Here is a 27,333-nt window from a genome sequence, read left to right on the forward strand (position 1 = left end):
AACAGCATTTCGTTGAAGCACTATGGAGCTGCTCTTCAAAACAACTGACCTCATTGACATTGACTAGGAGTCAGGTGTCACTTGATGGAACAAGTTAAAGGAAAAGTTCGTCCAAAAATGAAAGGTTTCTTATCATTACTCACCCTCATGCCATCCCAGATGTGTATGACTTTCTTTCTTCTGCAGAATACAAACATAGATTTGTCCCTCAGGAGTTACATTTTGGTCTGGTCTCAACCAAAACCAAACTGGATTACTTCAGAAAGTATGGATTAAACCTCTTGAGTCATATGGATTACTTTTATGCTGCCTTAATGTTCTTTTTCGAGCTTCAAAATTTTGATCACCATTCACTTGCTTTAAATGGACCTACAGAGCTGAGAAATTCTTCTAAAAATCTTAATTTGTGTTCAGCAGAAGAAAGAAGGTCATTCACATCTGAGATGAGATGAGGGTGAGTAAATGATGAGAGAATTTTTATTTTTGGGGGAACTATTCCTTTGAAGAGATGCAAGATGTAGTCATCTTTTACTCATCCTCATGTCATTCCAAATCTGTACGATTTTTTTTTCCTCTGTGGAACACATAAAGGAGATTTTAGGCAGAATTTTAGCCTCAGTAACCTCTTTTTTATAGTATGGAATAAAGATGCAATAAAAGTAATTGGTGACCGAGGCTGTCATGCGGCCTAACTTCTACTGTTGTTTTGCCCAAAAGAAAGTCATATGGGTTTGGAATAACATGAGGGTGAGTAAATGATGACTGAATTTTCATTTTTAGGGTGAACTATCCCTTTAATGGATGACTGGTTTCACAAGCACAAAAACATCTCAGGCACATATACATTTTGTCAAAATAATTCTGCATAATTGACTTAGAATGACTGAAATAGCTTGTTTATTCTCAGTTTTCTATTAATTCCCAGGAGCACGGCTGAAGTGAGGAGACTGAAATAGCAAATAGAATGAACCACGTGCAGAATGAATCATCCACTATATTTAATATTCGCACAAACAGACAGTATGAAAAACATACAATGGTTAACAGCCTATTTTTCTGTCATGGTGTTTATCTCCATATACTTTTACTATTAAGTGATTTATATTATTAATACTACAGCTTGGCAAAGTGCTACCCAGGGATGGATTAACCACTGGGCTGATTGGGACGTTGCCCAGGAGCCTCTAAACCCAAAGGGCCCCGAGCTCTAAATTATTTTTTTTGTCAGCCTTATGTGAAATACCATTTGTGCGGCCGAATGCATGCTGGACTACAGCAGCGCGAGTACAGACACTCGAATACACATTCAAGAAATCTGCGTCCCACAGGTGCTGCACGTTTATTTGGAGGTCTACAGAGAAATACGTCTGATTTACAAAACGCTTCCAAAAAGAAGGACTACAGAGAAATGCGGCTGATTTACAAAACGCTTCCAAACACAAAGATAATGTACAGTTTACCCTGGCTATGTACAAAGCTGAAGGTTTAAATTCATATAAGTGACAGAATTCATGCAACAGTATGGAGGACTTTAAAATGTTTAACTCCTGCATGCATTTAATGTTTAATGATAAAGCGAAAGATGCCTTAATACCCTAAATATGTGCATGGTAACCTTTTGTAATATTTGGTTAACCGCGAGAGTTCACGAATGCTTGTTCTGTTATTTGTCGGGTACCGTTGGATTCAGATCGGGTTGAAGACCTCTAAACAAGTGCAGAATAACCAAATAGTGATTTTGGAATTTGAATACCATGGACATCACTATTAATAACGCATGGTTATGTTTCATAATTAAAAAGTACATGTAATTGGCCATGTAAGACATTGCTCTAAACTTTTCTTCTGTCGATTTGAAAAATCCAACCAAATCTGCCAAGCGTCCTGTAGCGCATAAAGGTGAACCTAGACACGTCATGGAGGACCTCCACGGTGTACCGGCCCATGGGCCTCTCAGTACCTAATCCGTCCCTGGTGCTACCAGATCTGAAATGTCATGGAATAGAAACTTGCCAGAAAGATAGTAAAAGATGATTTAATGATTTAAATATGTGATCTGGCAATTAACTTAAATCTTCAAGTTGTTTGTATATAAGACAAGTTCATGACACTAATGCACTGAGTCTCTTGCACAACTAGCAACTTGGAAACAATTTGGCTCAAGGTGAACTCTGCATTTAATCTACAATCTGCTGTTTGTTTCTGTTCCTACATGTACCGTAATATTAAACATGTTGATGCATGATGCTGAGGGACAAGATTCAGTGTGTTCAAGGTTCATCTTAGTTTCATAAGGTATGATGTTGTCCTTCCATTTTGCCATCTGGAAGATGTTTCATGTTTTTTAAATGCTTGCATTCCAACATCAAAAGGTTTATTGTAAACCTTTACCATGGTTGAGTTGTGTAAGGCACTAAACAGAGTAGTTTCCACAATTTGAAATACACCACTGACTAAAACCATACTGCTCAGTTTGAGAAAACGTCAATTACATTCCATGTTAATCTGAGGTTTTGTCCTAACCCGCGAGCATCAACAGCATAGCTTGTCAAGACATTTTGAAGTTTGCTCGGTTTTCTTTTTTTAAATAATTTTTATGGGCTCATTTGTCCAAATTCCTACCCCTAATAGCTGTATTTAAACATCAAATGTATTCTCATTGGATGTGATTTTGTCACTCTGCATAGCACAAATTACTCTTATTATCTTTATTTAAGATGAGATGTGAGAAGGATCCTGCTGCTCACTAACTCACTTCATCTCCAGCACCTCCTCCAGATGTCTCCTCCTCTCAGCTCTCAATGTGGTTAGATGAGCTTCTTTCTCAGCCAGAGACTGCTGGGTGGATGACATCTTGGCCTTCATGGACTCAAGTTCTAGCTTCACTTTCTCCATCGCTCCAATTAATTCTTCCATCTTTTAAAGAAATAAACAGGATGCAGAGAACTTATTTCAGGATTGCTTGTTCTATAAATCACAAAAATGTTACGAGAAAAATCTACAGAAAAAAAAAAATGCTCAACCCAGCCTCTAATGGTAACTAGTTTTGCAAGGTTTTTAGGTGGTTCTAACTGGTCTAGATGGTTGATCAGCTGGACTACCAGCTGGTGGGGCAGAGACTGACCTCGTAGAGTGTCTTGGTCAAGCTGGCTGAAGCTGGTAGAATACTTTGGACCAGCAACAAACCATCTGCACTGTTCCAAAAGCCATCTTGGTCACCTTAAAGGGATAGTTCACCCAAAACTGAAAAATCTCTTATCATTTACTCACCCTCATGATATCCCATATCTTTCTTTCATACTTTTTTCTTCAGCAGAACACATCTGAAGAAGAATAGAAAAATATCTCAGCTCAGAAGGTCCTTAAAATGCAATTCGATGGTGATCAGACCTTTTGTAGCTCCAAAAATCACAGACAATCAGCATAAATGTAATCCATAGGACTCCAGCGGTTAAATTAATGTAAATTAATGTCAAGCGATACGATCGCTTTTGGTGTGAAAAAAGATCAGTACTTTTTCACTATAAACCATTGCTTCCTGTCAGCAGCAGTATGCACATTCACAAGAACGCTGAGTTCATGTGGTCCTCGTGTGACGAATTCGTGTTGGCATATTACAGACGTAATCTCACTTTTTTTGGGGGGGGGGTTGAGACATCCAGGATAAGCACACAAAAACGCACCATTGTGAGTAAACAATCAGATACAAATACAGATCTAAACCAAAACCAACCAAGCTTCTATACAGTGTTCCTCCTACTCCATTGTAAACAATGCTGCTCTTTCGGGTGTGTCTCATGTGTGTATGTTTTCACGTGAACGTGCCAACGTAATTACATCACAAATGCACACTGCTGCTGACCAGAAGCAATGGTTTATAGTGAAAAAGTACTTAAATATTTATCTTTTTCGCACCAAAAGCAATCGTGTCACTTTAGAAGACATTAATTTAACAGCTGGAGTCGTATGGATGACGTTTATGCTGACTGTCTGTGATTTTTGGAGCTTCAAAAGTCGGATCACCATCCACTTGCATTTTAAGGACCTACTGAGCTAAGATATTTTTCTATTTTTCTGAAAATGTGTTCTGGTGAAGAAAGAAAGTCATACACACCTTGGATATCATGAGGGTGAATAAATGATTAGAGAATTTCCATTTTTGGGTGAACTAAACCTTTAAGCTGGTATGAGCTGGTTTCCCCTAACAGGGACATAAATAAAAGTGACTGACTGACATGAACATAACTCACTTTTGGTTTAATATGTAAAAGCATATTTAGATTCTTTACTAATATGTCTTTATTTGACATGATTTAATCTAGTCTTGTAAGTATAGAACGCAACAGTCCCGCACACAGCCATCTTGGTTCTGGAAGAATTTTTCCCATTTATTTTCTCTATAAGGATTTCATAAAACCCTTCATAAAAGAGTTCCATGCCATTAAACCAAATTAATTAGCACAGACATGAATCACAACATTACAAACTTGGAAGTTAAAAGGTGTTTGACAATCGGTCAAAGGTACAAGACTGTGTACTTAATGTCTTTATTGAGTGAATGAACTACAGTCCCATATACTTTTGCCATGATGTAATCATATTAAAAACAATGGGAAACTATAAAACTAATTATTTAAAAACTGTGGTTTATAAGTAGAGTGACCAAATTCTTGATTGTGGAAAACAGGACAGCCCCCTACCGGCAAAAATGAAATTGATGTATCCTTATTGAGGCACAGATCAATGTGAAGTAGAGGGTGCATCCGCATCTGTAACTTTTGCCACCTTGTACTTTTTGCTGGCAGCATTTTTTCTCAGTGTACGCTTTTCTTTTTATCGTAAAATGCAGAGCAGTCCAGTCCAAAATTAAGACGTATGAAAAGAATTGCTTTCATGACTGTTACACTGAGTCGAGATTTATCCAGTGTCCATGCTGCATTCATTAATGAGAACACACACTCCACAGATGCAGATGTCCCAGGCAGGCATAAAACGAACTCCACGACCTTGGCTAAGACTCCATAGTTGATGGTCTTGCTCTCCAGATCACGAAATTGTCTGTCCATCTCTCAGACATGGCCGTCTTGTTCATGTTCCACTCAGTAATGCAACGAGTGACAATGTTTTTTGCGCAAGCCCACTCATCAAGGAGCGTGGTTTCGTCAATCAAACTGAGAGCGGGGATTCTGGAGTAGACGTGTTCGAGGCTGCTCTGAATGTCTTTCCACTCTGGGATGTCTCTCAGTGGGGCCCACTCAAGTTTATCTGTGTTCTCCAATGAGCGGCTCCAATTTTGGAGGTAATCCACCAATGTTGAATAAAAGTTTCTCACTGCACAAAAGAAATCATCCGCTCGCATGTCACCAGCTTCAACCAGGGCATCCAACTGCTTTTTAATGTGAGAGGGTATGAATGATTCCTCCAACCTGGCCTGCAAGACTTTTCGCATCGGTGGCTGCTATGTGATCTTGCTCTATCTCCAGTGCACAGTTAAAACTGGCTGTTTGCTTGAGTACAAAGCCAATTCAAAGTTTAGTGCAAGGATCACTGAAAATGTGTCTTAGAAACTTTGGCCATTTTTCTTGAGAAAGAATGCACGCAGTCCATCGAAAATGTGTAGTTCCCTATCTGTCACTCACTCGACGTTGGTGTCGATGTAGTGACACTAGGGGTCACTCTTGGGAGCCCGAGACACATCTGGTCTTTGATAAAAGGCCAATGAAAATTGGCGAGTGGTATTTGCATGCCACTCCCCCGGACATACGGGTATATAAGGAGCTGGTATGCAACCACTCATTCAGATTTTCTCTTCGGAGCCGAACGGTCATGCTCATTGAGCTGAATACTACTGTTCATTCACCTCTGCTGGATCTGATGGCGCATTTCAGCGGCTTCTCCCTCCTCTGCACTAGTGCACTGCAGAGAACGCCCCTGGGCGCTTCGGCAGAAAAACTAGAGAGTATATTTTCTGAAAGAGCATTTTTCCCCTCTAAAAGAGTATATATTTGTCCAAAAGAGCGCACACACGGAACATCTTTTTAAAGACGCGTCTTTTTAAAGATGCTTTTCCGATTGTGTGTTATTCCTGGTTGTGCTCGTTATCTCTCGCCTTCTAACGGTCACGATCACTGTCTTTCATGTCTGGGCACTGCTCACGCGGAGAGAGTGTTTGTGGATGGTCATGTTCTCATTGCGAGAATATGTCCATGGCAACGTTGCGGTCGCGGCTCGCCTTCGTAAGAAAGCGAGCCACCCCAGAGGCTCCCGCCTCGGTCCTTTTACCCACGGGTTTGAGGCCAGCGCGGCTAGCACTGGGGGCAATTTGGGGACCCCAATGGGACCGCCTCTGCCGGGTAACCCCCCGCAGACCTCCCATTCCCCAGCACGCTCGTCTGCCCCGATCGGGCTTCCGGGTGAGTCCGCCGGCTCGTCTCACGGCGAGTTTGATCTCTTATTCGGAGCCCGCGAAAGTGACGAGCTCTCGAGCGCAGCATCGGAGAGCGGGCTCGTCCAGTCAGAAGCCTCAGCTGGGCTCCTCCCTTCGGGGTCGATCGCCCAGTCACAGGCTGACGCGGAGATGACGACATGCTTTCCCGGGCAGCAGCGAGCGTCGGTTAGAGTGGATTTCACCACTCTTCCCTGAACCCTCGCGGCTCGGTGATTGGTTCCTGGGCTCGCGGCGCCGCTCAAAGCCACGCCCCGCCCCCGTTCCTTTCTTCCCGGAAGTGCATGAAGAGCTGACAAGCTGACAAGGTCGCGGGAGGCACTTTTTACTGCCCGGTCCCAATCTTTTCAGCTTCCCCGCCCTCACTACCCTCGATGGTGGGGCGGCCAAGGGCTATTCAGCAATCCCCCGGTGGATAAAGGTGCTCGCGGTGCACCTATGCCCGCAGAGCACTGCCACTTGGCGCGGGTGCCCAAGGCCTATGGTGCCGCTGGACAAGCCGCCTCCGCCCTGCACGCCATGGCTCTCCTGCAAGTCCGCCAAGGCACTAAAGGAACTGCACGAGGGTAGTTCCGCCCCGGGATTGATGCAGGAACTGCGCTCGGCGACCGACCTCACTCTCCGAGCGACGGAGGTCACGGCGCGGTCTCTCGGGTGGACGATGGCCACACTAGTGGTCCAGGAGCGCCACCTTTGGCTCAACCTGGTCGAGATGGGTGAGGCCGACAAGACACGATTCCTTGCTGCCCCCATTTCCCAGGCGGGCCTATTCGGTGACATCGTCGAGGACTTTGCCCAGCAGTTCTCGATGGTAGAGCAGTAGATGGATGCTAGCTGGCATATCCTGCCCCGGCACGGCTCAAGATCCCGCACCCCGTCTACTCATCGCCAAGGGCGTCCCCCTGCGGTGACTGCACCGGCTCCGCCGCAGCCCGCCCCTTCGGCCCGGCCCCGGCATGGAGCCCACCGCAGGAAGCAGACGTCACCTGTCTCGCCGCCGCCCAGAACCTGTGAAAGGCTTCAAAACGCCCTTGAGACGGGCGACCCAGGGACAACGAAACCTGCTGCTCTGGAGCTGGTAAGCAGATCTTCATCTTTTTGTTACCTTTTGCATTTAATTGCACTGCATGCCCAAGTGGCTGCAGTACTCAAGAGCTCAGCAAGAGCGGTTTCCTTGTTCCCTGAGTTATGTATCCGGTGTGTATGGCTGTCATCACGACCACCGTCCACCACTCCATTTGGCAGGTTGGCGCTCCAGCGGCGGTCTCCCACCCCTGAGCGCCCAGCTGTGGCACAAATCCACCCCCGATGTGACAGTCTCCACGGGTCACGAGGACAGGCCTCTTCCTCCCCCGTCCCAGGCTGTTCCGGGGGTGGTCACAAGGAGCCAGGTAAGTGCTTCGATGTCCTTAGACTCAGCACGGCCACAACGTGGTGTGGCACCTCGAGCTCCGCCCCGCCGCGAGGCCCCACCTGCCAGTACATCCGATGACGTTGTCCCTTTGGTCCCCCTTGCGCGGAACTTGGACGCATGGCTTGCGCTTTCCAATCCATCACGAGGGCTGGTCCGGACCGTCCGACTCGGCTGCGCGATTCACTTCGCCGGGCATCCGCCCAGGTTCAGCAGTGTCCACTTCACCTTGGTGAAAGACGAAAACGCTGCTACCTTGCACGGAGATCGCTACCCTCCTACGGAAGGATGCGATAGAACCTGTCCCTCCAGCCGAGATGAAGAAAGGGTTTTACAGCCCCTACTTCATCGTACCGAAAAAAGGCAGTGGGTTGCGGCCAATCTTGGACCTGCGAGTACTGAACTGGGCTTTTCACAGACTCCCGTTCAAGATGCTGATGCAAAGACGCATTCTAGCGAGCGTCCGGCATCAAGATTGGTTCTTGGCGGTAGACCTGAAGGATGCGTACTCTCATGTCTCGATCCTTCCCCGACACAGACCCTTCCTGCGGTTCGCGTTTGAGGGTCAGGCGTATCAGTACAATGTCCTCCCTTTCGGCTTGTCCCTGTCTCCTCGCATCTTTACGAAGATCGCAGAGGCTGCCCTTGCCCCGTTAAGGGAGGTGGGCATTCGCGCTCTCAACTATCTCGATGACTGGCTAATCTTAGCTCAGTCTCGAGACGTGTTATGCGCACACAGGGACCTGGTGCTCTCACACCTCAGCCGACTAGGGCTTCGGGTCAACTGGGAAAAGAGCAAGCTCCTCCCGGTTCAGAGCATCTCTTTTCTCGGTTTGGAGTTGGACTCAGTCTCCTTGACGGCGCACCTTACGAACGAGCGTGCCCAGTCGGTGCTGGCCTGTTTGAAGGCTTTCAAACAGAAAACAGCGGTTCCACTGAAACTTTTTCAGAGGCTTCTGGGGCATATGGCATCCTCGGCGGTGGCCACCCTGCTCGGGTTGATGCATATGAGGCCGCTTCAGCACTGGCTCCAGACTCGAGTCCCGAGACGGGCATGGTGCCACGGGACACACCGCATGGCCATTACGTCGGTCTGTCACCATCTTTTCAGCCCTTGGACCGACCTCTCGTTTCTACGAGCAGGTGTTCCCCTAGAACTGGTCTCCAGGTGCGTCGTGGTCACGACAGACGCCTCCAAAACGGGTTGGGGTGCTGTTTGCAATGGGCCGTTGATCCAGGGCAAGCACGTGTTAGTTCAGACAGACAACACGACAACGGTAGCATATGTCAACCACCAAGGTGGTTTGCGCTCTCGTTGTATGTCACAACTCGCCCGCCGTCTCCTCCTCTGGAATCAGCAGCACCTCAAGTCGCTGCAAGCCACTCACATCCCGGGCAATCACACTACGGCGGATGCGCCGTCACAACAGGTTACCCTCAGGGGAGAGTGGAGACTCCAGCTGATTTGGAGTCGATTCGACAGGCACAGGTGCACCTGTTCGCCTCCCAAGAATCCTCCCCACTGCCCGCTCTGGTACGCCCTGACCGAAGCCTTCCTCGGATTAGACGTGCTGGCACACAGCTGGTCCCCTGGCATTCACAAATATGCGTTTCCCCCAGTGAGCCTGCTTGCACAGACCCTGTGCAAGGTCAGGGAGGATGAGGAGCAGGTCGTCCTGGTAAGCACCTTACTGGCCCGGCCAGACATGGTGCTCGGACCTCACGCTCCTTGCGACAGCTCCCCCCTGGCAAATTCCCCTGAGGAAGGACCTTCCTTCTCAGGGAAGGGGCGCCATCCGGCACCCACGCCCAGACCTCTGGAATCTCCATGTCTGACCCCTGGACGGGACGTGGAAGACCTAAGCTGTCTCCCACCTGCGATGGTAGACACGTTCACTCAGCCTAGGGCTCCCTCTACGAGGCACCTGTATGCCTTTAAGTGGCATCTGTTCGCTAAGTGGTGTTCTTCCCATCGGGAAGACCCCCAGAGATGCGCAGTCAGATCAGTGCTTTCCTTCCTGCAAGAGAGGTTGGAAGGGAGGCTGTCCCCTTCCACCTTGAAGGTTACGTTGCTGCCATAGCAGCACACCACGACGCAGTCGACGGTAAGTCCTTAGGGAAGCACGACCTGATCATCAGGTTCCTAAGAGGCGCCAGGAGGCTGAATCCCTCCAGGCCGCGCCTCGTTCCCTCATCGGACCTCTGTAGTTCTTCAGGGTCTACAGAGAGCCCCCTTTGAGCCTTTGCTGTCAGCCGAGCTTAAGGCACTCTCCTTGAAGACTGCCCTCCTGACTGCGCTCACTTTCATCAAGAGGGTAGGTGACCTGCAAGCGTTCTCTGTTAGTGAAACGTGCCTGGAGTTCAGTCCAGGTTACTCTCACGTGATCCTGAGACCCTGACCGGGCTATGTGCCCAAGGTTCCCACCACCCCTTTAGGGACTAGGTGGTGAACCTGCAAGTGCTGTCCCAGGAGGAGTCAGACCCAGCCCTGTCGTCGCTGTGTCCGGTGTGCGCTTTATGCATCTATTTGGATCCAACGCAGAGCTTTAGAATCTCTGAGCAGCTCTTTGTCTGCTTTTGGTGCACAGCGGAAAGGAAGCGCTGTCTCCAAGCAGAGGATCGCCCACTGGCTCGTTGATGCCATAACTATGGTATATCTCGCCCAAAACATGCCACCCCCGGTAGGGCTATGAGCCCATTCTACCTGTGGTGTATCAGCTTCTTGGGCCTTGGCCAGAGGTGCCTCTCTAACAGACATTTGCAGAGCAGTGGGCTGGGTAACACCCAACACCTTTGCAAGGTTCTACAACCTCCGGGTGGAACCGGTTTCGTCCCAGGTAGTGGCACGCAACACAAGCGGATTAGCCCGGGTTAGCCGGCCGGGTGTATTGCTTGCACATAGCGCCTTCCACCTCCTTTTGAGCTGAAGATATGCACCATTAATTCCCAGTAGTGTTCACAAAACTTGTTCCTTGGTTGACTTCCTCCGAGCCCTGTGGCAGTCGAGTTTTCGGAGAGACTCGCTGCTGGCCCAGTACACGCGCTAACTAAGAGCCTGGTTCTGGGGTAGGTGCTCCGCATGTGGCGGTTCCCTGTAAGGCTAACCCCATGCGATCTATATCTTCCGCTAATTCATTCCCTGCCGGCAAACTGCGTCTTCCTTGGGCAGAGCCCCTCTGCCCCAGTCTCCATGTTGTAGTAACTCCTCCCCCATTGGGCAGGATCTACCTTGAAGGCTCTCCACATGGTTGGAAAGACCATGTGACGTATTCTTCCACTTAAATATCCCCCCCCTCTTGGGGCGAGGTGTGGTCTCCGCGGTGTCCTCTCCTTGGGAGGGACACCCCCACGACTAGACCTGGCGGCCCAGTCGGATAATCCCCCTTCTTTTTAGGGAGTGGAAAAAGAGAAGGGGAAAAGAGGCCACGACTGGGTTAAGCCTGTCTCTATCTTTGGGTAGTCGACTTGTCCCCAAAAAAGGCCGTTCGACACTCATAACAGTGTTGGGGGAGGTTACGTGTCAACCTGGTGTGCTGGCTATGAGGCACACAGCAAGTCTGCCCACCACACACCGCCAGTTCACGTAACACAGTTCAGCCTTGTGGCGTTTTGTATAGGGACCTCTAGTGTCACTACATCGACACCAACGTCGAGTGAGTGACAGATAGGGAACGTCATGGTTACTGGTGTAACCTCCGTTCCCTGATGGAGGGAACGAGACATTGGTCCCTCCTGCCACAACGCTGAACTACCCGCTGAAATGGCCGGACCTTATATCGGCTCCTCAGCGTAAAACCTGAATGAGTGGTTGCATACCAGCTCCTTTTATACCTGTATGTCTGGGGGAGTGGCATGCAAATACCACTCGCCAATTTTCATTGGCCTTTTATCAAAGACCAGAGGTGTCTCGGGCTCCCAAGAGTGACCCCTAGTGTCACTACATCGACACCAATGTCTCGTTCCCTCCATCAGGGAATGGAGGTTACACCAGTAACCATAATGTATTTTTCTACTGGACCAATAGAGAGGAAACGTGTGTTGCCATGCTGCAGTATTTTCACTAACTGGACGTCTATTGATAGGGAATTGTGATTGGATACTTTAATCCAATCATGTACTTCAAATAACATGGTGTGATTTGATTGGTTTTACAAGCCGTATCCTTGGCTACCTTTGAATAGAACACTCATGTGACTGAGAAAGCCGCATAGGTGATAGAGAAATCATAGGAGAGGGGAAATACGGGACAAAACACAATTTATTCGGGAAAAACGGGACATCTGGCCACCCTATTTATAATTATAGAAAGAACAGACTTTCATTTAATTTCAAAATATTCAGATAAATACAAATATATAAGTAGTTTGACATTGTTGAGAGACCGCCTTGAATGCGTCATTCACAGTGCCTTGTGGAAATGGGCGGTTACTGCAGAGCTTGTTTGCAACGATTTGTTTGCCGCAATTCTCTGATTGGTGGATTTTCACCCTCAGGATCATGGGAAGTGTAGTTCTTCACCACAAATTCTGCTTTTTTTTTTATTGAGATTAATTAACACAGACTGAAGGCTTCAAAAGAAGCATATACCATCGATTAACAACTTCAAAGCTCATGGTAGGTCTGTGATTTTTACTTCCGAAACCAGTCTGTTGTACTCCATTGTAGTATTAACCTGTTTTTCCTGGTGGTTTCTTGCTGCCTCCTCCTGTGCCAGCACCATCTCTCTCTCTGCAGTGATTTGAACACTCTCTCTAAGAGCCTCCTCCAACTCTTCAATACGCTCTGCCTTCTGCCGCAAGGACTCCTGGGGTAGACAGGGCACAGTTCATGATAAGCACATCACAGTTTGACAATGCTGGAAATATGTGGGGATCTGTCCAAACAGAATAGCTTATGACAAAACTGTCATGATTTTTCTCTATACTTCACCTGCTGCGGGCCATCATTGACATTTCTGCCCTTCCCTGAAGGCTCCTTGTGTTTGCCAGAAACCTTCTTACTCTGCTCTTTCATTTGCCTGAAACAGAAACATGAGGTGTAAGAAGAACATTCTTAGGCCTTAATCACACAGACAAGACAAAGTATACATTATAAGTTTGAAGGGTTTGGGGTGGGGCCTAAAACACAGCCTATTTAATAGCATGGACAACATTTGGATTGGTCAATAAATATAACCAAGCTTTATCACATGAATAATACTGAACAGTAGTGAAACAGCGATAGCTTTGTGCTAAGAAACTAAATATTTTCCAGTATATTCCACCCAAAGAAGTGGCCATTTTTTCCACATAAAGACCCCATGAACTCAAAATCGAAATGTTGTGGCTTTTAGTTTAGTGTATTCCAAAAAGTTTGCATTTACAACTTACAGTGTTTCACTTCTGTGAAAACTGACCAATTGGATGGTCATATTAATGACTCTTCTATGCAGTGGCATATACAATTTCAATAAAATTCTCTCTAGAAAGGGAACGTCCTGCTAACAAAATTATAAATACAACCTGCAACTAACTAGCAATGGACTCATTTCATATACTCTGATGGTGTCTTTCCATAATGATGTAAACTAAATGCAATTGGCTATTTAAGAAAAAAATGCGTCAAAAAGAAAATAATTTTGCATTTGCCAAAACATTTCATGGGGTCTTTAACAGGTTTTATTCCTTAAGTTAACATGAAAACAGCAAAGGATCAAATTCTTGAGGTCTGGATCCAGTTATGTGTGTTGAAGTACACATGTATCTACTAACCTGGAAGCCACACTAGGTATCACATTTCCAGGTGAATAAGTGAAAAAAGAGGGAGACAAAAAGCAGAAGTTCAAAGGCCACTCAGCATGAGAAAAAGGTACTTGATCAGTAGTTCTACGCAAAACTCAAAGGGGGAGGGGGGAGCTCAGTCAAAACATCAACTCCATCAAAGGCAGGGACTGAAAACGCTTTGACGGTGATGCTTAAACACGGCAGCAAATATGGACAAAGACATAACATGTTTTGACTGCTACTCTATTGCAACAAATAATCAAACTTCAAAAAAATTTCAACACCAAGTACAGGTGACTGACCTCTCCAGTTCGTTGATTTTTTTGTCCTTGTCATTTTTCTCGTTCTCCATCTGACGCAGAATGTCCAATAGGCGATCAACTTCAGCCTGAGCCTTGGCAGAGTCCTCTCTGTGTCTGGCCACATCAGATTCAAGTGAGGAAATTCGCTCTGAAAGCTCAGAATTGGCCTGTGCATTGGCTGCGGCACTCTGGGCCTAATGAAGATATAAACACCATGATTGAACACACTCACAGACATTCACAAACTCAAATATATTAATGTTGAAGTCCATGCGTACTCTCCCATCTGGTTTGTTTTGCCTTTGTAGTTTATGATAGCCAGCAACCACACTGTTACAACTGATGCATTCCTATTTGCATACTTAAACTATGCACTAAATGTATTTCCTCACTGTTGAATGGAAAGTCTATTCTTTTGAGTATGTACTAAGACAGTGTGCCAGTATTAAAATCTACTGTGATAGCTTCGGCCTCACTTTCCTCTGCACTTTTCTTCAACTGAAAAAATCGTAAGGTAACAAATACAAACTCTGTCCAAATATCTTTGACTTATATGTTTAGCGTCCTATAGTTTGTGATGCACTCATTCTTATCTCACATGCTCTTTAGGAGGAATAATATGCAAATGAGAATGTAGTCAACTGGGATGCCCTCTCTCACCTTCTTCAGTTGGTTCTCGAGCTTGGTGCACTCCTCCCTTCGTTGCTCAAGAGCAATCTCTAAACTTTTCAGTTTGGAGTCTTTCTTCAGGCCAGAAGATGCCAGCGATGATGCATGCTCTTTGAGGTCCAGGAGAGAAGTCTAAAACCAGAGTTTATACTGAGATCCCAGATACACAACTTCAAATGCAGCATTTCAGCATGCGTTTACCTTTAGATGCTCGTTCAAAGGATAGATTTCCTAATGGTTGTGCATAATAGTTAATCTGCTTTGACAGGCATTCAACCAACCTGTCATAGTGGATATCTGTTTGTAAGCACATTTTTGACAGATAGGTCTCATTACTCTGGTCATGGACGATTTGCTGGGAAGTTCATTTCTCTCCTTAAATCTCTTAAAAATATTTCATTAAATATTTAAATTCATAATAAATCAAAATTGGCCCTATTTACTTTTCAATTCCTTATTATTTTCATCTTATGCTGTCTCTGGTGTTATTGTGCACTATTCATCAAGGCAAGTTATTCTGAAGAAATAGATCTAGGGCGCATTCACTAAACAGTTGGTATTTCAGAGCAAAAACCTGCATCTTATTCATTAACAAGGTGCAGTCTAGTTTAGCACGGCAGCACGCACAGTCAGCGCTGAATTCAGGTGTCTGAATCACAGTAATGGAGTGATTCTGTACAGTCCCGGCACAGTGAGTCAGATCGTAGTGGTCGCTGCATCCTTCTCAATATAGCACTCAGAACGGGCTTGCAAAACCAGAAGGAGTTTGCGCCATTGCCTGATCTATATAATTCCTTTAGTGAATGCCTGATCTGTATAATTCCTTTAGTGAATTAGGTGCATGCAAATAAACCCCAGAATGTGTCTTTTCTTAACCTTTCATTAAAATGTAATAACTTTGTCTCCCTCTGAAACAACTTTAGGTTTCTGCTGATGTCACCAAGGCTTAGTGAGAGGGGGAAAATAATATTAGCCAATAATATAACAGCCAATTGGATTGATCCAATCAAATCCTAATGAATAAAATCCAAAGTCCAACCCTACAATATTTCCCACTGAACATTCTGTTTCACAATGCATTGCAAACGCAGCTTCATGTTGTCATTAAGGACTGGGTGCTAACCTCACGGTCTGACAGGTCTCCCTGCAGCATGCTGACTTTGTCCTTTAATTCTTTCAGCTCTTTCTTGCTGTTGTCCAGCTCCTCTGCTTTTTCTCGCTCCTCACGGTCACGCTGCTCCTTCAGACGCTCAATAATACGCTCCTGTATAGAAGTTGACACACATTAACACGGTACCTAAAAGACAGCATGTACCATGATAAGGAATACTGCTTTGACTCTAAACTAGGACCAAGCCAATGCCATTTGGTAGTGCACCAATGCATAAAAATGGCTTGTGATTTGTCCTATAGTCCTGCAGTGTATTCTAGTGTCATCTAGAGGTGTTCCTCACCTTCTCAGCCAGTGAGTCCTCCAATGTAGTGAGGGCTGTGTCTGTATTAGAAGTATCCGTCTGCAGGGATTTCACTCTCTCCCTAAGACTGCTCATCTGCTTCTCCTTATCCCTCAGCTGCTCCTGCAGGTTTTCAATCTGAAACACAGGATTTAATGTAAGATTAATCTTACCTGCTTTGCTGAAAAGACCAGTTTAGAACAACATAAATTTACATCCTGGTTCAGGCCAGTTTATGCTGGTTAGTTCAAATCTGCTTCTATTCTAGCTAGTGGACCAACATTGCTTTGCTTTGATGTGAAGCTTGTCGACCAATTAAGTCTGGCTAGTAAAGCTAATTAAGTAGCTTGGTGGGTCCACCAGCAGCAACATCCAAAACACAGCATACTGGTGACAAACTATGGCTGCATTTTCTTTCCTCACTTTTTTCTGAAGCACGTTGACTTTGCGCTCCTTGACATCCAGCATGTCTTTCAGATCATGGATTTCTCCATTGAGTGTGCTCTTTTCTTCAGACATTTCTTGGATCTGCTTGCTCTTTTTGTTCAGCATGGTCTCCTTCTCCTCCAGACGCAACCTCAGAGCGTCCACCTGCAAAATAGTTTGCACTGGTCATAAAAACGCATTTAATGGTCAACTGGGTGAAGACTAACCATTGAAGATGTCAACTACCTCTGTCTGTAATATAGCAGCACGTTGTTCTTTGGCAGTCAGAGACTCTTTGAGCACTTCAATATGCTGTTTACTGTCAGAGAACTGGTTAGTTAGGGTCTCCAACTTGGTCTGCAAGCCGAGGAGCTGAGTATCCTTCCTGGACAGGTCCTGTTTCACCTGATCCATCTAAATCACAGAATATTTGATGTTCATATAAGGTTGCATTTCTTAAAATCAATGTATAAGTGAAATTCTGGATATACTGCTAAAGTATAGACAATGCAGTGCCTTGTTCTTCATGAACTTAGTGTGGTTACGGTAGACCTCCATCTGTTTGGCCTCCTCCTGCCGTTCTTCACAGCTGAGCATACTACTGGATCGAAGCATCATGACCTGATCCTCCAGATCTCTGAGGCCCCGCTCTAGAGAACCTATTTGGGAGTCCTGACAGCAAAATCAAAGGACTTAGTGTAGTCATCACCAAGGATTTTCACCCTCTATTTATCCCATTTTACTAAACTCATATTTAACCATGAAGTTCCATTGAGATATCAAATAGGATCTTTTTTCTCAGCAATAAAATCATCAGAAAAAAATGACAACATTTACTACTGAATTTAATATAGCAAGTTCCCAGTGGAATCTCACTGCACTTGAAAACATATTTTTCAAGTGTTTGCAGGAGCGTCCATTCACTAATAGAACAAACAAAAATAGGTTTTCCTTCTTAGAAGGAATCAGATCACATAAAGAGGCTTAGTACAAATGGTTCTTCATGTCATCGTGCACTACTAGTGAAAAGTTTGGCCAAATCTGACTAAATTTATGGTTCTCATGATCTTAAAAACCAAGTTAGAACAACAAGTTTCCAGCATACATGGGAACTCTTTGAATACATTTAAAAAGCATGAAGGTAGCTGAGAGAATGCCCAGAGTGTGCAGAGCTGTAATCTAGACAAATGATGGCTATTTTGAAGACTCTAAAATAGAAGTTAATTTTGATTTGTTTAACCTTTTTTTTTTTTTTTTTTTTTTTTTGCCACTAAGTAGTTCCCATACCTCCATTAGCATTACTATTATTTTAAATATGGAATTTAGTAACATTTAAGAATATGTATGAGTATGTGTGTCCAAACTTTTGACTGGTACTATATATAAACAGCTATAAAAATGAAAACCTAGTGAATAAAATTAAGAGCTAAAGTGTTACCTTCATTTCAATTACAGTCTGAAGAGCTTTGGTTTTCGTAGACTCTGGCGTCCCCTCGAGGCGGCGATGCAGCTCCTGGAATTAAAGACACATGGTTGGCACTTCCTTCACACCAGTGCCAGAAATAGAGCTCTCAGATATGTCATCAGATTTTGAGGGGGAGCAATGTTTTTGTTTTTGTTTTTTGCTGGATTCTCTGCATATCACAGGAGCTGTACTATATAAGTGCAAATAGAGTTCCATGCTATCTTGTTTACTTAAGTATCTAATAGTTTTTGTGCTTTGAGAGGAATAGCACAAGTCGTTATGTGACTCAATCTTGTATAATTGAGCATGAAGAGAGAGTAGTTTTTTGGCTGCAGTCAGACTGTTGGAGTAGGGCAGTATGGCCAAAATTTTATATCACAGTATGAGACATTTTATATCACTCTCCTGACAGTATATATCATAATATTGTTATTTTTGCTGAAAATTCCTATTTTAATGCCTATTTTTTGGATAATCCAATTTATAATTCTTACCCCATTGGCAAATTGTTTAATATAATGTAAGTCTAACAATGAATGGGGCTTAATGATGCCAATGGGGTAAGAAAAAAAAAACTTAATTCAAGATCCTTACACAATTTAGCTTCTAAAGTAAATTTATCTTGTTTTAAAGCTGTGTGTAATTTTCACGATGTTAAATTTACTTCTCATATTCCAGCTCAAAATGCAAAATAAATTATCACTAAGCCATTTGTAGGTTGTTTTCACCTGTAAGTGAAACACTGTGGCTCTGTGCCTCTATGAAAATTTGTTCAAGCGGCCCGTCCAGCCTTACACAGCAACATTGGCTTTACAACACTGAAAAAAAATGTATTTGTATTTTTATTACAGAGTATTTGTTTTTTCATTTTCCGATAAAAATATCTAAACGCCCTTAAAAAAAGTAAAAAATAAAAAATACTTTAGAAGTAGAATAACATTAGATATTAGGTCTTGTTTTCAGAGAAATCTAACAAAATGTATGTTTAAAACAAGAAAAAAATATTTGCCAATGGGGTAAGAAAAAGAAACATGTTTTCCCTTTTTTTCACTTGCTTCTCAAGTAAAATTATCTTGTATTAAGAATGTTTAGATATGTATACTACAAAACAAGACAAAAATACTCATTAAGAAAATTATGTTTAGCAGTGTATTTCTCACTTCAATTGTCCCATACCTCTCTCAAAGCAGCCAGCTCTTTATCACGCTGTTCTAGAAGGTTCTCCATGTGGTGTGCATGCATCTCAGCATCTGCAAGGCGACGTGTTCGCTCGTGATCCTCTTCGCTGGCTTTAGCCGAGGGTCCCTTGCTGTGCAACATCTCCAGGAGCTTTTTGACTGAATCATCGCGAGCAACTAGCGTCTGTCGTTGGGTTTCTAAGCGAACCTCCATCTCCTCCAGGGTACGGCGGAGCAAAAAAAGCTCTCGAGCCTGCCTTTCCTGCTCCTCACTGGGCTCACAGGCCAGTGGCTCCCCAGGTGGTTGGAGCAGCTGGTTCAAGTCACGCTGGATGCGCAGCTCGGCCTGCAGTGCCTGCACGGTTGTCTGAAGGTGCTGTGATGGACAAGAGAACACAAATTAATTAAAAATAAATCGTATTTATAAGTAACACTGATGATGACTATGAAAAAAAGTATTGTCCATACATTTAATATTCTTTGTGGGATTGCATATCTCAAATTATCTTCCCTGTTATCTCAAATGTCAAATATCAGATTTGCTTATTAGAAATATAGAAGAGAATATCAGCTGTCTGGTACAGCAATGAGGCAAATTCAAAGAGGGGAAACCCCCAAATAGACCATCTAGAAACCATGTCCTTGAACTTTTGAATAACAATGTTTTCATTTCTATATTACATATAAGAAGTAATAAGTGTAAGTAATCTTATTAACTGTGGACATTCCTGCTGATCTAAGATGGTCTTTTCAACAGGGATTATTCAAATGTAGATTTTATCTTTAATGAGCTGTTTAATCTATAATCTATAACACATTTGTCCTCTGTCCTTAACACCAGTTGTAAAGGAAGGAAACCGTTTGTGCTAATTTTATCATCTCACACTCTCATTTCCTCCAAATTCACCATTTCAATGAGAGCACAATGTTGCAAACATGATAGCAGCCAAAAGGCAAACTGAACAACAGTAATTATACGTTTCCTTAATCATAAACACACATTCAGTACAAAACTGTGCCATAATTAATGGTAAGGTCTCATTAAGCCCAACATGCATGTAACTACTTGCCAATAATCACCAGATAACACATACTAACAAGTGCTAAGAATTGGAGCTCTCTTGATTATTTGCTTGTTAATTTAAATCACAAGCAAACAGTATGAGAAGCGTGATCTTAGAGTGAATAACCAAGCTGTCATTAGCTTAGTGCTGTACGCCCCTTCGTCTGGGAATGTGTCACGACAGCCATGTTGCAGTGAATCACAGTTTGAAGCTAATCATTCAAATAAGGGGATTGTTTAAACGGAGATGGAGGATTATGCCACCGTTGCTGCTACCAAACCCATCTTGGGGTGAAAATGAAAATTCTGTCATTATTTACTCACCCTCATGATGTTCCAAACCAGTATGAGTTTTCTTCTGCCATGGAACACAAAAGAAGATGTTAGGCAATATGTCAGTGTCAGTCATTCACTTACATTGCATCTTATTTCCATACAATGAAAGTGAATGGTGACTGAGGTTGTCATTCTGCCCTATATCTCTTTTTGTGTTCCACAAAGGAAAGAAAGTCATACAGACTTGGAACAACAAGAGGTTGAATAAGTGATGGCAGAATTTTAAATTGTGGGTAAACTGTCCCTTTAACTGTACATTCCTAGATACTTTGCTCAAGAAGACATAATTAGCATACTGTAGCAGGCAGGACTTCAAGCAGTGAGCCACACACCGCAGGACCAGACTGTCCATTTCAGGATTGGCCATTAACGTCACCTCATAGTGGAGGTAATCTTTTCGTTTGCATGTGAAGATGAGCTGGATCTTAAATCACACAATTCCAGTGTTGGGTGTAATGTATTACTAAGTAATTAATTACTGTAATTAAATTAGGGATTACTCTTAATTTTCAGTAATTTAATTACAGTTACTTCTGATGTAATTTGGGTAAATACTGTATAGACTCTAGAACTCTATATAAAACAATAGTGAATTTAGAATCTAAATTTGATGTCTTATGTTAAAATGTATGTTTTCTAATTTAATGCAACCCCTTAAATTCTTTGGCCAGTTCATGAATAATTTATTTGATTTTATATGATTTATTTGAAAGACTTAAAAGAACAGTTTAATGTCTATCCTTGTATTTTTCATCTGGTCGAGGTTGATCAGGGTTTTAGAAAGTAACTAGTAATAAGTAATGCAATTACTTTTCAGAAAGAGTAATTAGTACATTAATCTAATGACACTGTAGATGATGTCATTAGTAGTTAGTAATTAATTACTTTTTTAGAGTAACTTACCCAACACTGCACAATTCTCACCCCTATAAATCATTGAAAATGCACTAATGCAATGAAACATTATCATTACTTAATCTTCGTCTATAAATAACAATCAGTTCCAGAGGAAGCTATAATTTTTAAGTTGTACTGTATGTTGTTTTGATTTAATGCTACAAATATGCAACGCCAAAGTGAAACTGTTTATCATTCAACTGATCATAAAGCTCTTATTAATAGCCATAAATCTGGAATTTCCTCCCAGTATTACCTAGCATGATCACCCTTAAATGGTTAGTTCACCCTTAAATGAAAATTCTGTCATCATTTACTCACTCACAAAAAAAAACGTTCTTTCCTCCGTGGAACACAAAAGGAGATGTTAGGCAGAATGTTAGCTTCACTTGCATTGTATGGAGAAAAAGATTAAATTAAAGAGAATGGTGACTAACTTTCTGCTTAGCATCTCATTTTGTGTTCTATGTATAAAAATAGCAGTATACTACATCTTTTTTGTTATTAGTATGTGAAACTAAATGCACTATGCAATGCTAAACATTTCGAACGCTACAATGTTGTCACATGACCTCATGTTATTTAATTCAGTGAGTGGCGTCTAGTTAAGAAATAAACAATTATTTAGTTTTTGCCAGTCAGATAAAATGTGTAAAGATGTTAAAAATTGTGACTTTTATAAAAATTTTAAAGGAATATTCTGAGTTTAATACAAGTTCAGCACAATTATATCCAGTACTCAATATTATTACTTTGTTGCCATGACAACGAAAACCTTGTAATCCTGGTATTGGATATAACTTTACACAGATATGGTTGGTAAAATAATTTATCACACTACAATCATGTTAACATGTATAATGTTTATGTCTTGTGGCTTTTGAAACCGTGTATTTTAGCCTTATGGACTGGCCCCATTCACTTCCATTGTAAGTGCCTTATGGTAACGACAAATTTTTTATAAAATTGGGCGATTCAAAATTATTTTTGTGGTAATCAACATTATGCCACAAATGCTTTGATTGAGTTTATCAGGTATTTAACCCAGAATATTCTTTTAATTTGTGAATTCTTGAAGTGCATATACATTACCCAGTGAAAATTTTACCAAACGTAGTACCATCCAGGTAGTCTACGCATGCAGAAAATTTGCATATTATGCACATACATACTATATACTGCAGAAATAGTAAAAGTAATATGGTAGTATGCAATTCCCAAAAAAGCCCAGGTCAAGGAGCACTCTACAAATGAGGTGTAAAGGAGACATCCAAAATGAATGCTTTTAGATACTCAGTAACAGGGTTAAAATATATTATTATTATAGATAGAAGTACCCTTTTTAAACACACAACCATTTTATACTGATCTAAAACTAGATTACTTTAAGCACACATTTTAATCCTAAATAATCCCATTGAAACCATAAAGCTGCACTCAGATCAGCAATAAATGTCCACTTCTAACCTAGACTTAAAACCAAGTATATCCTGCCAGATGTACCCACCTGTGTCTCATCTTGCACTGCACGATACTGCTCCTTCCACACTGTTATTTTGGATGCCTCATCTTTGCGCAATGCACGTTCTTTCTTCAGCTCCGGGCTCCAGAAGCTTTTGATGGAGCTCATGGAGGAGCTGAGCTTGCTTTCCTTCACCTCTATCTCTTTCCGGAGGAGCTCGTTCTCCCTCAGCACCTCCTTGAGCTGGGCTTGGAGCTCCATGATGGTGTTGTCTCTCGCCTGGCGTAGGGAGTGAGGAACAGTCGATGCTGCGTGGATCTCCCCTCCAAAGCCCATAGAGTCAGTGGATACTGCTGGCACCATAGCCATATCAGGTGTGCTGCCCGCTACCGTTCCTCTGACACCATAAGGGATGCTGCCACCAAACCGTCCCGTCGCCACACCAGTCTTGGGGAGGTCAGAGGAGGTGCCGATTGCGACTTCATTGTCACTCATGTACATTGGCCCTGATGTGGCGTAGGCAGCGTTCAGGGATTGGATGTTCTCCATGGACAGCGTCTTACCTCCAGAGCCCCCTGGGCCTCCCCCGCTGCCCCCCGTGCTGTTGGTTCGACGGTGGCCCATGCGGGGTGACCGAGGCAGCCGTGGTGAACGGCCTGAGTTGCTCTGGTTATTTCTACCCCCACCGTGATTACTGTCCATTTTGCTCACTGAGCGGGAACTTCCATACATATTGGCAGGTTTAGGGGGGTGGAGCAGCCAGGTTACCCCCCAAAAAATGTATCTTAAGGAATGTGCTTTTAAACACCCCAAGTCATCTTCATGTCATGTATTCTAAAGCTTTGTTTTGGTGGAACTCTCTTGCACAGGAATGTAAGTCATGCAAAGTCCAGTCTTCTGTTACTTTCTAATGGAGCAACTACTGTAGCCTGCAAAATGACATTAAAAAAGATAAGCAAACCTAAAATAGAGGAAATGCCATTGTATCCTCAAAATACTAGTGCCTTTCCCAAAAGACATCTATTGGTTCACCTTTGCCATATGGGTCCAAGAAAAAAAAAAACACTACTGACTAACACCTGTGCTTTAACAAAAATAATTCAGAGATAAAAAATAAAAAAAGCTGTAAAATGTGCAGTCTGTGATGATAAGGCATTATTTACACCACCAGTTATGCTATTACCATGTTATTACTATTGTTCCTTTCATTACTTGTCTTAAGCCAAATCTTGCTCATGCTATAGAAAATTAGTCTGTGAATAACATTCATATACAAAAATACTTCACCAACTAGATGATCAAAAATGTGAGAATATGCATCTCCCATTTACACACCGATTGAATCCAAAGAAAGGTGGGGTTTTATGTTTAGGTTCTTAATCCAAGGTTATCAAACATTTGACATCAACAGTTATAGCAACCGTATCATGGGCTACTCAGTTAATGATTTCTATTTTAAAACAATATATCCAATGTCAATTTTATTGCAGATTCAATTCCGCTTTTGTAGCTGAAGGATGCTCATATCAGCGCTGACAAACCAACCAGAAGCGTCGGCATTTCCCCCACACACAACGTCAATAGTAAAGACTTGCAAATGCGTAAAATCGCAGGCTGGAATTTTTATATCAGTAGCCTACAGTTTAGATGTCGGATATGCTGAATCTAATGTTCCGTTTATTCAATTTCGGCACTGACAATCCCGCTGAAATCGTTCAGCGACAATCCAGAGCATCCTCCCTCAATGTGTCCTTCCACCATTGCATGGTTTAACACATTTTCGCCTCCTTTTTTGTTAGTAATAGCAGTTTATCAAATGCGAAGATAAAACAGAGGCATGCTGAATAGCCGTAACATAAACTAGGATTCACAATATTACTATGAACCACAATGTGTCTAAATATTTAAATTTTCTTCCCAGTTCTTCCCGAATAAAATTACCTTCTGTGGCTGATCTTTTTCATCCGATATAACGACCGTATGTCCAAGCGATGACGAGGAAGCGGCCTAATTTTCTTTGTATTGCTTTATCATTTTATTATGTGCAGACATACACCAGCATCTTCCCAGGGCTAGAGGACTTGGGTGACGTAACGCCTACGCTGCGCGCTCACAACATTCGCCTGTCTCTGAAATGCCAACGCCGTGCTACGAATGTCATTTTAAAAATAAATCGCAAATTTTGATAGAATCAATAGAATGTTTCTTGTTAACATTTTTATTTTTATTTTAATATATATTTTTATCACTCAAAAAATGTCGTTCGGTCGGCGTATTGCTATAGTTTAGCTAGTAGTAAAAAAAAAAAAAAAAAAAAAAACTTTAAACTTTTTTCAAAATATTACCATAAGCCAAAACTGCTCACATTGTTAATCGTTGTAATTCAGTTGAAGATATCAGCAACTAAATTCTGACTTGTAAAAATGCAATTCTTATTAGTAAGAATTAGAATTAAAGATATCTGCAGTTTCATTTTTACTAATCAAATCTGAATTGTAGATCTCTCTAATACGAATTATTACAGTCAAAATTGCATTGTTGATCTCTTCAGTGTGAATTATTACAAGTCAAAATTGCATTGTATATCTCTCCATTGTTACTGGTAAAAATTACATTGTAGATCTCTTCAATGTTACTGGTAAAAATTGTATTGTAGATCTATTCAATGTTACTGGTAAAAATTGCATTGTAGATCTCTTCAATATTACTGGTAAAAATTGCATTGTAGATCTATTCAATGTGAATTATTACAAGTCAGAATTGCATTGTAGATCTCTTCAATGTTACTGGTAAAAATTGCATTGTAGATCTCTCCATTGTTACTGGTAAAACTTGCATTGTAGATCTCTTCAATGTTACTGTTCAAAATTGCATTGTAGATCTCTTCAATATTACTGGTAAAAATTGCATTGTAGATCACTTCAATGTGAATTATTACAAGTCAGAATTGCATTGTAGATCTCTCCATTGTTACTGGTAAAACTTGCATTGTAGATCTCTTCAATGTTACTGTTAAAAATTGCATTGTAGATCTCTTCAATATTACTGGTAAAAATTGTATTGTAGATCTCTTCAATGTTACTGGTAAAAATTACATTGTAGAGCTCTCCATTGTTACTAGTAAAAATTACATTGTAGATCACTTCAATGTGAATTATTACAAGTCAGAATTGCATTGTAGATCTCTTCAATGTTACTGTTAAAAATTGCATTGTAGATCTCTTCAATATTACTGGTAAAAATTGCATTGTAGATCGCTTCAATGTGAATTATTACAATTCAGAATTGCATTGTAGATCTCTCCATTGTTACTGGTAAAACTTGCATTGTAGATCTCTTCAATGTTACTGTTAAAAATTGCATTGTAGATCTCTTCAATATTACTGGTAAAAATTGCACTGTAGATCTCTTCAATGTTACTGGTAAAAATTGCATTGTAGATCTCTCCATTGTTACTAGTAAAAATTACATTGTAGATCTCTTCAATGTTACTGGTAAAAATTGCATTGTAGATCACTTCAGTGTGAATTATTACAAATAAAAATTGGATTTTAGATCTCCCACTGTTACTGGTAAATATTGCATTGTAGATCTATTCAGTGTGAATTATTACAAGTCAAAATTGGATTTTAGATCTCCCACTGTTACTGGTAAATATTACATTGTAGATCTATTCAGTGTGAATTATTACAAGTCAAAATTGGATTGTAGATCTCCCACTGTTACTGATAAAAATTGCATTGTAGATCTCTTCAATGTGAATTATTACAAGTCAGAATTGCATTGTAGATCTCTGTATTGTTACTGGTAAAACTTGCATTGTAGATCTCTTCAATGTTACTATTAAAAATTGCATTGTAGATCTCTTCAATGTTACTGTTAAAAATTGCATTGTAGATCTCTTCAATGTGAATTATTACAAGTCAGAATTGCATTGTAGATCTCTCTATTGTTACTGGTAAAACGCATTGTAGATCTCTTCAATGTCACTGTTAAAAATTGCATTGTAGATCTCTTCAATGTTACTGTTAAAAATTGCATTGTAGATCTCTTCAATGTTACTAGTAAAAATTACAATGTAGATCTCTTCGATGTCACTGGTAAAAATTGCATTGTAGATCACTTCAGTGTGAATTATTACAAGTCAGAATTGTGTTGTAGATCTCTCCATTGTTACTGGTAAAAATTGCATTGTAGATCTATTCAATGTTACTGGTAAAAATTGCATTGTAGATCTCTTCAATGATACTGGTAAAAATGGCATTGTAGATCTATTCAGTGTGAATTATTACAAGTCAAAATTGGATTTTAGATCTCCTACTGTTACTGGTAAATATTGCATTGTAAATCTATTCAGTGTGAATTATTACAAGTCAAAATTGGATTGTAGATCTCCCACTGTTACTGGTAAAAATTGCATTGTAGATCTATTTAGTGTTACTGGTAAAAATTGCATTGTAGAT

At 41.9% G+C, this 27,333-nt stretch overlaps 1 protein-coding gene across 2 annotated transcripts in view; it reads right to left on the reverse strand.

The window, feature by feature from the left end:
• Positions 1–24,951, reverse strand: part of LOC127437216 (ELKS/Rab6-interacting/CAST family member 1-like) — a 42,541-nt gene extending 17,590 nt beyond the window's left edge. For both annotated transcript variants that reach the window (XR_007896549.1, XM_051692008.1), the window contains exons 1-15: positions 24,812–24,951; positions 22,916–23,799; positions 19,111–19,488; positions 17,908–17,982; positions 16,986–17,141; positions 16,716–16,883; positions 16,467–16,634; positions 16,044–16,181; positions 15,713–15,853; positions 14,581–14,721; positions 13,921–14,114; positions 13,607–13,618; positions 12,786–12,873; positions 12,529–12,660; positions 2,756–2,916 (exon numbers count right to left, since the gene is read on the reverse strand). Coding sequence is in view for 1 of the 2 variants with exons in the window: in XM_051692008.1 (XP_051547968.1) it covers positions 2,756–2,916; positions 12,529–12,660; positions 12,786–12,873; positions 13,607–13,618; positions 13,921–14,114; positions 14,581–14,721; positions 15,713–15,853; positions 16,044–16,181; positions 16,467–16,634; positions 16,716–16,883; positions 16,986–17,141; positions 17,908–17,982; positions 19,111–19,488; positions 22,916–23,602 (2,639 nt within the window). In the remaining variant the exon portion in view is untranslated. The remainder of the gene's footprint in view (positions 1–2,755; positions 2,917–12,528; positions 12,661–12,785; positions 12,874–13,606; positions 13,619–13,920; positions 14,115–14,580; positions 14,722–15,712; positions 15,854–16,043; positions 16,182–16,466; positions 16,635–16,715; positions 16,884–16,985; positions 17,142–17,907; positions 17,983–19,110; positions 19,489–22,915; positions 23,800–24,811) is intronic.
• Positions 24,952–27,333: the final 2,382 nt, after the last annotated feature.

Source organism: Myxocyprinus asiaticus, chromosome 48 (genome assembly GCF_019703515.2).
Source record: "Myxocyprinus asiaticus isolate MX2 ecotype Aquarium Trade chromosome 48, UBuf_Myxa_2, whole genome shotgun sequence".
In the NCBI taxonomy this organism is placed as follows: domain Eukaryota; kingdom Metazoa; phylum Chordata; class Actinopteri; order Cypriniformes; family Catostomidae; genus Myxocyprinus; species Myxocyprinus asiaticus.